Genomic DNA, 13,887 nt, shown 5'->3' on the forward strand with positions numbered 1-13,887 from the left:
AGAGACGTGGCCTTCAAATGCTAGCATGCTAGGTGGCCCCTTGTGTGTATGCTTGGGCCAGTCTGGTTAGAAATGTCAAATGCGGCCCAGAGAGCTCCAGATCTCCAGACCTCTCCGGGCCTCAGTCTCTTATCTAAAAAAAAAAAAAAAAAAATTTTTTTAATGTTTGTTTATTTTTGAGAGAGGCAGGGGAGGGGCAGAGAGAGAGAGAGAGAGAGAGAGACAGAATCCGAAGCAGGCTCCAGGCTCTGAGCTGTCAGCACAGAGCCTGATGTGGGGCTTGAACTCACGAACTGCAAGATCGTGACCTGAACTTGACGCTTAACTGGGATGCTTAACCTTAACTGACTGAGCCACCCAGGTGCCCCAGGGGCTTCAGTTTCTTCGCAAGTGGTTGTGGGCACTCCTGGGGTCCACAGCCTATCATTTCCGCGTGTCAGCTGTCAGAGCAAGGATTCTTTGAGAAGTTATGTCCTGTTCAGAGGGGCACACCTCTCTGGGGATGGTGCGGCTGGGACAGCTGAGGAGTCCTGATTGGTCCAAAGCACCGTGTCTCATGAGCAGTGGCCGATGGCTCCCAAGGGCCATCCGGGCCCAGGGCTGCCGCCTCTGCCCTGCCCCTTGTCACCAAAGGCCTCCTCTCTCCTCCCAGTGGGCCAAGAGGATTTCTGAGGGTCCCACCAGAGGCCTAAGGAACTTGTCAGGGCACTGACCACCTCTGGGGCTCGAGGAGCACGCACAGGCCGGGATGCTCTGCTGACCCCTCCTCTGGGGCCTGGCACCCTGCACGTGCCCGGGCCACCCAGCAAACTGATACTTTTCACCAGGGTGGCCACCTTGCTGGGAGTGTGCTCTCCTCTCCGCAAGGACTCGGCCTGCTGTCCCCCTTAGACAGCTGCCTGGCCTCTTGGGAGTGGACTGGCATTTGACATGGTGTGTGTGTCGGGGGGGTGGGGAGGTGCCTTGTTCTGGGAGACAGCCTTTCCCTCAAGGAAGCGAAGAAGATGCCCAGGCAGAGTGCTGGGTGAGGAGCAGGGACCCAGCTGTTGCCACCAAGTGGCCTCAGGCCAGGCCCTTCCCTTCCCATCCCAGCCTCACCTGTGAATGGAAGCTTCCAGTCTTATCACTCAGGGCCTTGAATGTGAGGGTGTCATGACTTTGGCAGGGGGTGGGGTTCCGACCCCCATGATTCTCTCTGCCAGGTCCGGGGACAGGAGAAGCAATTAGGCAGAGAGCAGGTACGGGCGTCCCCAGCTTCTTGCCCCAAGGGTAATACTTCAGGTCAAGGACGGTGTGGTCGGAAGGAGTCACAGAGAAGCTCCACATGCCCACTGACCTGAGCCGAGGTTTAGCGGGTGCCCTCATAGCCCCAGCGTCCGCCTAGCCCATCAGCCGCCCCCCACTCCCACCCCACCACCACTCTCCCCTTCCCCAGGAGCCAGGCTGTCATAGGTGATGAACCCTGGGCTTCCCGCCGGTGGGGTGGTAGGGCCACCTGGGACACAGGGGACCACACCCAGCCTAGGCAGGAGGTGGAACACAGGCCCAGGTCTTGGAAGTGTGTTCCTCATGGTCTTTCAGCCTCAAGAGCCTCTAAAGGGTCTCCCAGAAGGGCCAGGGCAAGGGCTCGCAGGTCAGATCACTGTAGCCCGGTGCCTTCAATAGACAAATGTGGCCCAGAGAATAGGGGCAAAGGACTCCCCCAAGGCCACTCGGGTCTCTGCCTCCTGGCTCAGGCCTCCTTCTGCAATCCTGGGTCCTACTGCAGGGTCCCTGCACCCACTGGGGACATACACACACCCCACTCGGGACACCTGGCTGTCACTGCTGGCTATACTGAAGTCATGGGGAAAGCAAGAGGGGGACGAGGGTCTACTCTGGACCCCTCCCCAGCCCTGCTAGGAGATGCAAGGCTAAATGGGGAGCCCCCTGAGGTGCTGGCTGTGCTGAACTTCCTGGCCCTTTCCTGGCACACCTGGCTTGACCTGCCAACTGAGCCCACCCAGAAGCGGGGGAGCCGAGCAGCATGGGAGGCAAACTGAGCAAGGGCCCCTGGCACATCCCTTTGGACTTTTCCCAGGCGTGGGACTCAGTCTCTGCCATTGCCTCTGAGCTGGTGGCCCTGGACTGAGATGGCATGGCTGTCTCCCCAGGTTGTGGGGACCCAAGGAGCCACGGCACGGGCCACAAGACGGAAGCGTAGGTCTCCAGGACTTTCCAAAGCCCCTTCTGAGAGTTTCTTTGCCCCCGGGGCTCTGTGCACCGACCAGGAAATGGGGAGAAGGGAGTCTGGCAGAAGCCAGTTGACTGGTGAGGTTGTGGGCAGACAGCTGGTCTGAGGATAAACTGGGGACAGAGATGGGGATGGCAGGAAGGTGGCCTCGGGCAGCTCCTCCTTGCTGCCCTCCAGAGACCTTCCAGAAAGCCTCCTGTGGCTCCCATGGCCACGTCTGGAGTTGGGTTTGTGTGAATGCACTTAAGGGGAGGGGAGAGAAGTTCTCTCCAGAACAGAGGCAGCAGGGGGCGGAGGTGGGGTGACTGCAGTTGGGGAGGGGACAGGGAAAAGGCCGCCTGTGTCAGCAGGAGCCTCCTCCCTGGTGCCCCGGACCCTGATTGCAAAGCCCCTTCCTCCAATCCCGACACCCTGCCCAGCATTAACACTCATAAAGTCATCCGCTGATCAAGAAAGTGAGAATAAAATTACTTTTATTTCCAAAAAATGTAGGGGGAGCAGGGAAACAACATGGTAAAAATTAAGATCAGTTCCCTATGGGTCCATTCTGTCTCTGGGGGAGGGACAGCTCCTTGGGCCTCACATTCTCAGTGGGGGGGGGGGGGGGGCCTCGGGCCCACGCTGCCATGGCAAGCCGGAGGTTTGTCACACTAGAGGCTGGTCCCCCCCTGGCTGGCCAGAGCTGGGGGACTACAGCCTTCCCCCAAAGGCCCCCACTTTGAGCTTGCTTCCGCTCCCCTCCCCTGACGCTAAATATTGGTTAGTGGGTTAGATTTCCGAATGCCCTAGGCCGGAGGCCTCCTCCCTCTCACTTCCCATCCCCTCGGCCACCTGGCCTCCAGCCCCAAACGCCTAGTTGCTGTGTTTACTCGGCCCTCATTAGACCTCCCTCCCAGTCCCCCCCCGCACCCCCCCCCCCCGCCCAGCTGCTCAGGGTCACCTCCTCCGGGACTGCCTCCCTCTGTGCCCCCACTGCCCCCTCGACGACAGCAGCGGCCCCAGCAGCCCCCCACAGTCAGGGCCACCATAGGCTGAGTGAGTGAGCCCGGCTCAGCCGACTGCAGAGCCTGGGGAGGCGGTGAGGGGCAGGTGGTAAAAGTTGTCACAAGGCCCAGCCCTGCTGCCACCCGCCTGTCAGAATGTACCGTATAACAAAAGGTTAAAAACACCAGAAGATGGGAGAGTGGAAGACAGTGTGAGCATGTCCACACTGGCAGCCCCAACTCGGGGGAGGGGCTGCGTGAGGCCTCCCTCGGGCGCCCTCCTGCAGCTGGAAAGGCCGGAGGCCACTTGGCCAAGCGGAGAAACTGGCTGGAGCTGCCTGGCAGGTGAGGGAGCACTTTGGAGAAGGGGTCGATAGCTCCAGAATCTTAGGTCTCCCAGCCCGAAGAGGGTGGGCGGGGCACAAGGCTGATGCTCCTGGGACCTGACAGGACCTGCCTGACCTGGCCACGGGCCTCCGCTGAACCCACCTTCAGGACTGCCCCCTCGGACCCGAGGTCACAGGCCGTGCGGCTGGGAAGACGTGGGGTAGAACAGCACAAGCCCTGGGTCAGAGGGCACTGGAGGGGCAAGGACACTTCCTGGGGCCCCGGGGAGTCTGAGCTGGCTGCGCTGCTCAGGCAAAGGCAGTCGGGAGGCGGGCCAGGACCCTGGACATCCGGAGAGAGGTGGCACCGTCAGGGAGGCCCCGAGCACCGGTGGTCCCAGCGTGGGCTGGGCGGGAGACGGGAACGAGGAGGACACAGGCTCCCTGACACCGGCTGACACAGGCGGCGGGGCCTGCAGGGCCGGGGAGAGCATCGCGCCCAGCGAGGACCCCGCCCCACGGACCCCAAGAGCATCTGAGGCAGAAAAGGAGGCGTGAGGCCCAGAGGCCAGGCAGCAAGGCTGGGGAGGCGGGTGTGTCGCGGGCCGAATCTGTGGACCTCTGGCCCGACAGAAGTTTAGGGGCAGGAGGTGGGGGCTGGGACGGAGCACCTTTCTCTGCTCCTGGGGTTGGGGGCGGGGAGGAGAGGGGGAGGGGCTGCCTGACGAGAGGGCAGCCCCATGAGGGCGAGAAGTGAAGGGAAAGAGGAGAGGGAAAACGAGAGAAAGACCAAAAATGGGGTCTGTGGGCCAGCGTGTACCCCGGCCTCGCGGACACCCCTCGGAACAAAAGCCCACCCCCCCACCCCGTGGCCAGCACTCCCACCTGCTCCCCCTTCCCCGTGGGCGCCCCAAAGGCTTCATTTGTGGAGGTACGCGTCCAGCCACAGCTGCCCGGACTTCTTCAGGGACCTGGGAGGAGGAGGGGACAGTCAGGGCCCAGGAGGGGCGGGGTCCCCCACCCCTACCACCCCCCCCCCCCACCTAGGAAGGACAAAGGGAAGGTCCTCAGCCAGCCCAGAGAGAAGCCAGGCCATCCCTAGTAAGGGAGGTGGCCTGGTGGGGACGCCCGCTCTGGCAGGGCGCAGCCCCCTTGCTGTTGTCAGTCCCCAGCTGTCAATAGCTGGTCTTGGCCCTGGGCCCTAGCACCCGTGGCCTCCCCCCTTACCTGATGATGTCCTGCAGGGCCCTCAGCAGTGGCTTCTCCTGGTACTTAATGCCGTGCTTGGCACACAGAGACTTCACCAGCGGGGCCACCTTGTGGAAGTTGTGCCGGGGCATGGTGGGGAAGAGGCTGGGGGGAGCAGGGCCAGGGTGAGGGCTCTCCCGCTGTGCCCCCAGAGGAGCCGGCACTCGGGCGGTGGGGCCCAGCTGGGCCTCAGCTCCCCTGTCAGCAAAGGGATCGATCCCCCTGCCCTGTGGGCTTACAGGATCGAGGGAGGCCGCCGGTACAAGCTCTCGAATCACAAAGCTCGGGCCACACGTGAGGGGTGGCCGTCCCCGGTGCAGAGTGAGCCCCTCCCTGACCTCAGCTGCAGAGCTCGGTGCTCTGGAGGGAGCCTGGCCAGGGTGAGGGAGAGAGGTCGCCCCGAGGTGCTGCCCGAGCCCGAATGGGGCTGGTGGCCTCCTCCCTGTGCCACCCACCTTCCCCGCCGGCCCGCCTGCCCGCCCGCGCTCACTGGTGCTCGATCTGGAAGTTGAGGTGCCCGCTGAACCAGTCATTGAACAAGGACTGTTCCACGTTGCAGGTGGCAGCCAGCTGCAGAGGGGAGGGGGTGAGAGGCCAGGAGCGGAAGGGAGAATGAGGGCTTCACCTCCTTCCCCCCGAGGCCCACCCCTCCTTCTCGAGGAGACCTCAGCCCTCCCAGTGGGAGGCCACAGGCAGCCCCAGGGAGGCCCCACTGGGCGCACGGGGCAGCCAAGTTCTGGAGGCCGGGAAATGGACCCGCACACGCCGTGGGGCCCCGGTGACCAGCTCCGCTGCCCTCACCTGGCTGCTGAACCAGTCACGGTAAGGCTCGCAGTCGATCTCCATGACGATGTGGTTCATCTGCGTGACCCACACAAACCAGTGGCTCTCCAGGAACCTGGAAGACAGTCCGTCTCAGCGCAGGAGCCACGGAGTCTTGCTGCCCGTGGGGCCCAGCCATGACAGGAACAGAGCCTCTCCCCTAGCCACAGACGGCCCGGGGCAGGGGCGGGGGCGGGGGGGTGAGCCACGGCCCTTGCCAAGGCGCCACGTCGTGGGGCCCAGGGCAGGAAGTGGGGAGCTCTGAGCCCTTCCGCACGGGGCCCCCCCGTGTCGAAGCCCTGTCAAGGCCAAGCTCAGGTACCTGATGAAGTTGAGGAAAAGGACGGCCCCCAGGATGCCATAGAAAGGGCTGTAGGTGAGCAAGAAGCGAGCATAATAGCTGATGGCCCAGGCCAAGTCCTGCACAGAGAACGAGATTAGATGTGGGACAGCCGTCCTCCCAGGTGCCGCATCCTGATCACACGTGTGCCCACAGCCCCTCACGCGCCGCACTAGGCAAAGGTGGCCTCAGGACGTGGGGCACCAGGCCCGCGGAGGATGCGATGCTTGCTCGCACAGGGCTGGTGGCCGTCTTTGTTTCCGGGGAAATGCTGAATGTGTGTATAGCAGAAGGGGCCTGGGTGCTTTGCTTCAGGGAAAGAAACAGGGCGGGGAGCAGGAGACGCCAGCCAAGGAACAGCCCCTTTCTGGTCCCGGGGATTCTGAAGGTGCATATACTGGCCCCCACAGCTGCCCTTCAGCCGTGTCCTCCCATTGGGACCCGGGATCTCCTTCCTTGCAGGACAAAGGCCAGCGATACCGTCCGTCCTCCACGTAAAGGCCCTCCCAGCAGCCTCTGACTCTGCTGGTCCTCTCCACACACTTGATTCTCCTCCTGTCCCCTCTCCCGGCCTGCCCCTCGCCAAGGTGACAACAGCATCGCAAGCTTGCTTGTCTTCTCTCACTGGGCAAGTGCCTCCCTCGGCTGTCCCCACTGCTCTACCCTCCACGGCAGCCCCACGGGTAGGCGCTCTGTGGAACGGGTCCCTCTCTCTCCACTGCCTCGCTGCAACCCGACCCGAGTCCGCATGCCTCCCATCGGTCTCCTGCTTCTCCTCGTGTACCATGGCAACCAGAGCCACCTTCTCAGCCCCGAGCAGAACCTGTTTCTCCCGCAGAGCTCTGCAGGATCAGGGACCACTCTCTCTCCAGCCATCCTGACCCAGCTTATTCCCACCCCAGGGCCTTTGCACGGTTTGCTCTCCCCCATCACTTTTCCTCTCCAGAGACTCAGCACGGCCTCTAAGTGGGGCTGCCTGTGTGAGTCCCATCTCCACCATTGGCTCTGTATAGCTGTGGGTGACTCATCCAGCTGTGCCTCTGTGTCCTCATCTGCGGGACAGGGAGAGAACCTCCCACCGAGGTTGGACGTGGGTTGACCACGTATTACAACAGTAAGTGAAGCGTGCAAGTATAAGCTCTGAACGACTCCAATCCAGTCCCTGCACACTGTCACCATGGAGATCTTCTTAACACACAACTTGGATCATGACACTGCCACCCCCAAAGCCACCACTCGCCCCGTCCCCCACTAGATAAAGGATAAACCCTAGCCTCTGGGTAGGGCGCATGGGCCCTTCACATGCCTGCCCACCGACCTGGCCTCCTCATGCAGCCAGTCTCTCGACCTGGCCCAGGGTCTGCGTCCAGGCTGCACCCACCTGGAGGCTCCTTCTCCCCGTCTGCTTGGCCAACTCATCCTATGTCTGACTATCGTTGTTGTCATTGTAATGTTTATGTTTGAGAGAGACAGAGTTCAAGCAGGGCAGGGGCAGAGAGAGAGGGAGACACAGAATCTGAAGCAGGCTCCGGGCTCTGAGCTGTCAGCCCAGAGCCCGACGAGGGACTCGAACTCACGCACCGCCAGATCATGACCTGAGCTGAAGCCAAATGCTCAACCGACTGAGCCACCCAGTCCGGCTAGGCTCCTCCTTGAATGCCTCTTCTCTATCAGAGGCTGAGTTGGGTGCTAGGAGCAAAAGGAGGTCCTTCACGAGCCCCACGTCTGAATGGAAGGTGACAAAAGCAATGGGGAGCACTGGGTGGGGTCCTGACACAATCCTCGGATTTAGAAAAGGTCTTCCTTAGGAGGCAGGGGCCTGAGCTGGGCTGGGACAAACCAGAGGGCAGCCAAGCAAAGAACTGTAGGAGACATTTGCAGAAAGACGACAATACGAAAAAAAGCCCAGACAGGAGAGATGGTGGGGTGCGCGGGGGTGGGGAGGTGAGCGGGGGGCAGGGGCTGGGTTTATATGCAGATCTTACGTCCCATGTGCTACAGCCCAAGTGCTCGCCGTGGGGGCAGGAGACAACACCAGGTCCCGTCTGCCTTGGGACACTGACTTCTACGTCTCGGGCAACAGAAAACTCCTGAGAGGTTTACACATCGGAAGAACACAGTCCCATTTGAATCTTAAAATAGATCCCTGCCAACTGGAGATGGAGGGATTAGGTTATTTCGGTAGCTGAGACAGGAAATGATGGAGACTCGAAGCAGGGCCCCCAGTCCCAAGGAGGAGATACAGATTCCAGAACGATTTAGGAGGTGGAGGCAGGTGCATCTGAGGACTGGTTGGTCGTGAGGAATCCCGGCTGGTCCCTGCACTGGTGCCATCGGCTGAGCAGGAAAGGCAGAGGGGAGCAGCTGGGAGGCCAGGAGGGCACGACCTTGGGATCCAGCGAGGGGTCTTGAAGGCGGTGGGAGAAGCGAGCATTCCGGGTTCTGCTCCAACTTTTCCATCACGTTCATTTTCATCTCTTGTGTGTGTTCGTGGTACAGTAGAAAGTATGTGTATATTGGGGCTGCCTGGGCAGCTCAGTCTGTTAAGCGTCCGACTTCGGCTCAGGTCATGATCTCGCGGTTTGTGGGTCCAAGCCCCGCGTGGGGCTCTGTGCTGACAGCTCGGAGCCTGGGGCCTGCTTTGGAGTCTGCGTCTCCCTCTCCCTCGGCCCCTCCCCGACTAGCGCATTGTCTGTCTCTCAAAAATGAATAAGCACTTTTTAAAAATTTAAAAAAAAAAAGTACATGTATATGAATGAGGTGCGTGCTTCTTTCTTTTTGTGCAGAGGGACACATGACCACAGGACCACTGGTGTCAGGGGCAGGGAAGCACGGGGAGGAGAACCAGCAGAGGTAGGACGCGGACACGGACGGAGAGAATCTCAGGAGAGAGTGGCTCGTGGCGTCGGACCCAGAACCTCCAGGATATGGTGATGGGCAACATTGCTGGAGAGTAAACACCTCTCTCCTTGAAGCTCTGACTGACAGTGTCTCAAGCCCTCCCCTCCAAGCCAGGATTTCTCATCCTCTACACGACCGACCGCCTTTGGGGCTAACTCTCTACCGCGGGGGCCTGACCCGTGCGTGACAGGACGTTTAGCAGCGTCCCCAGCTAGATGCCCACCAGATGCCAGTCGCACTGTCTCCCCCGAGTTGTGACCACCAAAAATGTCTCCAGATATTGCCAGCTGGCCCAGCAGAACTGCTCCTGCGGCGGACCACTGCCCCAAGCCACTGCCCCAAGCCCCTGCAGGACACAAGTCTGTCCCATGCCCTGTGCAGTCATGGACCCCAGGCGTGGCCCTGGATCTTAACTGCCCTGAATCCCCAGCACCGGACCTGACCGCAGTCAGCTCCTGTTTTGTAGAAGGAGCCCGAGGCTGAAGGCCGGTCCCTCTCACCCAGCTTGAACCCGACTCCCCAGCAGGGTCAAGGGCAGGGCCCTGAGGGGTCCTATCATAGTCCCCTGGTTCTGCCACCTGATCCCATTGAGGTACGTAGCCTCACTTCCTTTCCTGCTGTCCTTATCAAGTACTTTGTCCCTTGGGGAACAAGGACGGTAAAAAAAAAAAAGGAAATATTCAGGCAGGAGTCATCTGCCATGAAAGCTGGTTAAAATACCCCCAGCAGCTGGGGTGCCTGGGTGGCTCAGTTGGTTAAGTGTCCGACTCTTGATTTCAGCTCAGGTCATGATCTCATGGTTGGTGAGTTCAGGCCCCGCATCGGGCTCTGTGCTGACAGCACGGAGCCTGCTTGGGATTCTCTCTCTCTCTCTCTCTCTCTCTCTCTCTCTCTTTCTCTTTCTCTCTCTGCCCCTCCCTTGCCCCTCTCTCAAAATAAACAAATAGACTTAAAAAAAAAAAAATACCTCCAGCAGCACTGCGAAACCCCACACGGCAGGGCTCAAGTTCCTTTTCAGCTGTGTGATCCCTTCCAGAGCCCGGGGTCCCCAGGGGAAACAGCAGTTTCCGCAGGCGGGAGGTGTGGGTTCAAATTCCCACGGTTTAACTGACCCAGAAACTCCAATCCTCCAGCCTGTGCCATTTAACTCATAAACCAGGGTAAAACAACATAATGTAGGTGGCCGCGCTGAACTGTTCCTGGAACACGGTAAGTACTGATGAAACACTCGCTTCCGGAAAAATATCATGTCCTAGAAGCGGGCGGTACAGGTTCTGCCAACACAGGGGTGGCAGAGACTTCCAGAATCTACTGCCTCCCGGACTACCCCAACGCCTCCTGGGTCCCAGCCCTGGACCTTAGCAGAATCAACAGGCGTGGCCCCTGTCCCACAATTTCAACGAGAGAGGTTAAGGCAAAATACTCGGAAGCCGTTCAAATGCCATAGAAACAGGAGGTAGTATTTGAGAGAGACTGGGGGCTGATGTAAGGGGAGAACACAGGGCCTGGTTTCTAGTGCCAGACCCTCCCCCCCTCCCCCCCCCGCTTGGTGTCACCCTGGGCAAGTCCCAAACTCTCAGAGTCTCAATATTCTCATTTATGAAACTGGGTTAAAAAAAAAAAAAAAGACCAGCAATACCTACGTGCGCCTCCACTTGGCCTCCAGGGCAGGGGCCCCCTCCCAGTCCCAGGGAGCCATACTCTGCCACAGTCAAGGCTCTGCCAGTGGGGATGGCTCCATCTGGGTCATTCTATCAACCTTGTACATAGAATCACGCCTGCACGTCTACGTAAAGCCAACGGCCGGGGCGTGGGCTGCGCTGGACGGCTCTCTCTGGACGCAGAATCTGGAGATTCTGCCAAGCCCGATGTGACAGGCTGGATTGTGTCCCCCTAAAATGCGTACGTTGAAACCCTGCTCCTAGGGCCTCCCGTGAGCTTGTCTGGAGCTAGGGTCGCTGCAAATGCCATCAGCTAAGCTGGGGTCCACAGGGTGGGCCCTCATTCACTGTGACCGGCATTCTTCGCCAAGGGGAATCTGGACACAGATACAGGTGCATACAGGGAAGACGATGAGAGACACCCACAGGGGACCCGGCTGTCCACAGGCCAAGGAGACTGGCCGGGACCAGGTCCTCCCTAACAGCCCTCGGAAGGATCTACATCCCCAACACCCCACCTCTGGCTGCGAGCCCCCAGAACTGCGAAAGCGACCTCTCTGTGGTGGGACACAGCTGCCACTCAGTCTGTGCTCCTTTCTTGCGCGGCCGTAGCAAACGGATGCACCTGTCATCTGAGCCAGCGCCCAGCGGCTCTCCGTTCACCACGCGGAGCATGGTGTGCCCTGGCTCACGGGGTCTCGGGGCTGCACGGGAGGCAGTGGCCGGAGCGGTGGACAGGTGGCCCGAGTCTGGCTCTCATCACATCACCTTTGGGAACTTTCCGAGGGAGCTCTGCAAAGGCGGTGGCCTCCCACTGCCCCCACTGTGTGTGTGTGTGTGTGTGTGTGTGTGTGTGTGTGTGTGCGTGCGTGTGTGTAGGGGGGAAATGTGTGAGGCTGGGGCGCCGTGGTCTCCTCGGTTCCTGGGAGCCTCAAAGGAGGTCCTTTCCTGAGAGTGACAAGACAGCCCCCCTCCCGAGGGGGGACAGGGCAGGCCCCTGGGCCCACCTGCCCCTGTGTGCCCCCCACACCCTTGGCCAGCTGTACCCCTTGACTCACCACCCAGTCTCTGCGTGCGATCATGGTCATGATGATCTGGTACTGGAAGTACACAGGGATGAGCAGTGGTGGCCCGACTGTGGGGAGAACAGAGGTGCTCAGAGCCTGGACCGTCCGGGGGCGGGAGTCGGGCCGAGCCCTGAATGGGGGGTCCAGCCCTGCAGCTCACAGGCAGAGGTGGCGACCTGTGCCCGAGGAGCAGAGGTGGAGCAGACGCTCCCCACCCCCACCCCGCCCTCCCCTCCGTCTGGGACACCCCCCCCCCCCCGAGTGCGGGATCCTGGGTCTGTGCCCCGTCCATATCACGGGCCAGGTGCCATCTGCTGGGGATGCCGTTTACTGCCGGGGCCCCTCCTGCTCTAACAGGCTTGGGGGCGATTTCTGGGTCCGAAGGGGTGTCGGGCGAGAGCGGATAGATGGCCCTTGTGGGGTGTGGTTGTGGGGTGCGCCCCGGCACTCACTCAGGAAGAAGTACTCGTGCTGGTGATTGTAAGGTAGGTATTTCAGCTTCTTCTTGCCGTACTGAGGGGAGCGGAGAGAGCATGAGCACCCATCACCCCCAGGCTCCGGCCGCCCGTGCCCCCCCGCCACCGCTCGGCGGCCACCGCCCCTCTCCTGTCAGTCTGCACCCTGGGCCCCCAAAGCTGAGCCCCTCTGGCCCTCGGGGCTCCTGGCTGCCCCGGCGAACAGTGGCCACCGTTTCCTCGGGTTCGCCCGGGCTGAGGGTGCCTACCCCAAGCTTCACCCCCTGCAGGCCTGAGCTCACCCACGCCTCTGCCAGCCCAGGAGGCTGGTGCTTCTGAACACCTGGGTCAAATCATTGCCCAAGGCCACACAGAAAATGGGCCCAGCTGGGATCTGGCCCAAGAAAGCTGACTCGGAGCCCACATGGCAAGCCCTAAACAAATGTTTGTGGAGTGAGTGTGCCACTGAATGACTCACATGGGGACCCACAGAGGGAGCTCCTTGGACAGCCTCCACCCCTTTGAGGGTGAGAAAAGCTCTCGGGGCATCCCGGGGAGCTCCCCAGAGCCCGCCGCAGCCGGGAGAACCCAGGTAAGGGCCAGGGGAATTGTTAACAGTCACCGGGGTGGGAGCAGCTCCTTCCCTGGAGCCTCCTGCAATTTTCAAAAGCGAATCACTTTCCCCAGGAGGATGCTTTTCTGTTCAGGGTGCCGGCAGGCCAAGGAGGCCATGCCTAGCCACCTGGTCCCAGCCAGGGCACCCTGACGCCCAGACACTCCGAACGAGGAGGGCCACGCTGGGGCCTGGGCACATAGCTGCTTCGGCCGTGCTGAGCACGAGCCAGTAGGGGAGCCACTGCCCCACAGGGTCCCTGGAGCCCTTAAGTTCTAGGGTCCAGTCCTCTGGAGACCAGCCCACCTCGCTCCTTGGGGACTGAGACCATAAGGTGATGCTCAGAGAGTGGCCCCCTGCTCCTGGTGCCGATGCTGAAGGGCCACACAGGGAGGCTGGGCTTAGACCTGCACAGATCACTTAGTCTCTCTGAGCCCTGTTCGGCACCCAAATCACTGTTCGTTAAGAGGAGCCAATGAGAACATGGGCATAAATGCCAGGTGCTGGCCCCTGGGACACTGCCCCTCACCCACCCTTCCCTGGATCCATCCACCTTCAGAGGAAGGCGATCATTCCTATTTACTGCAGTCAGGAGAGGAGAGCACATTACAGATGGCGAGACGCTGGATATTGGCCATCCAATGCCCCCATCTCCAGGTGAGAGAGAGGAAAGTGACCGTCAAACTCACAGGCAGGGCCCATGACTCTTGAAAGAAGGGGCCCTGGTGGGAAGGAAGCCCAGACTGTCCCCAGGACTGGCGTCTTGGCACCAGGGGCCCTGGTCATGACACATCTGCCTGAAGCACCACTAAAAGTGACCCCTTTGTTCCGTGTGGCTCCCTTTGACGCATTCCCGAGCTGAGGCTCCTAGGGGACAAAAGCAGGGGCAGGGGGAGCCCCGCCAGCTCTGGTGGCCTGGCTTCCTGGAGGTCCCTACCGCTTTGCCCAGGCTGGGCTGACCGTCCTGTGCCCAGCCCCTCCGCAGACCACGGGCCAGGCTTGGCTTACAGGCCGAGTGCATGCCAGGGGCGTGTGCGGGGGACTTTTCAGCTTTGGAACAAAATGTCTGAGGAACAACAAGGGCCTTCCTTGTCCGTTCAGGGTTGGGGGAGGGGAGCTGTCGCCAAGCCCAGTCCCCGCCTCTGGGAACCTGCAAACTCACAGAGAGAAATGAGCTACGTGGCCACGCCGGGCATGCACAGCAGGGCAAGACCCCGGTCCGTGGGCCCCGAGAGGAG

At 60.9% G+C, this 13,887-nt stretch overlaps 1 protein-coding gene across 3 annotated transcripts in view; it reads right to left on the reverse strand.

Annotated features, from left to right (window-relative positions):
- Positions 1–2,689: 2,689 nt before the first annotated feature.
- The window catches only part of FADS2 (fatty acid desaturase 2), a 37,960-nt gene continuing 26,762 nt past the window's right edge, over positions 2,690–13,887 (reverse strand). For 2 of the 3 annotated variants that reach the window (XM_053203061.1, XM_027045940.2), the window contains exons 6-12: positions 12,034–12,094; positions 11,573–11,649; positions 5,935–6,032; positions 5,592–5,688; positions 5,281–5,360; positions 4,770–4,895; positions 2,690–4,513 (exon numbers count right to left, since the gene is read on the reverse strand). In XM_053203061.1, the coding sequence (XP_053059036.1) occupies positions 4,462–4,513; positions 4,770–4,895; positions 5,281–5,360; positions 5,592–5,688; positions 5,935–6,032; positions 11,573–11,649; positions 12,034–12,094 (591 nt within the window). In that variant the 3' untranslated portion in view covers positions 2,690–4,461. The remainder of the gene's footprint in view (positions 4,514–4,769; positions 4,896–5,280; positions 5,361–5,591; positions 5,689–5,934; positions 6,033–11,572; positions 11,650–12,033; positions 12,095–13,887) is intronic. The other variant, XM_027045941.2, reaches the window with a different exon arrangement.

Source organism: Acinonyx jubatus, chromosome D1 (genome assembly GCF_027475565.1).
Source record: "Acinonyx jubatus isolate Ajub_Pintada_27869175 chromosome D1, VMU_Ajub_asm_v1.0, whole genome shotgun sequence".
In the NCBI taxonomy this organism is placed as follows: domain Eukaryota; kingdom Metazoa; phylum Chordata; class Mammalia; order Carnivora; family Felidae; genus Acinonyx; species Acinonyx jubatus.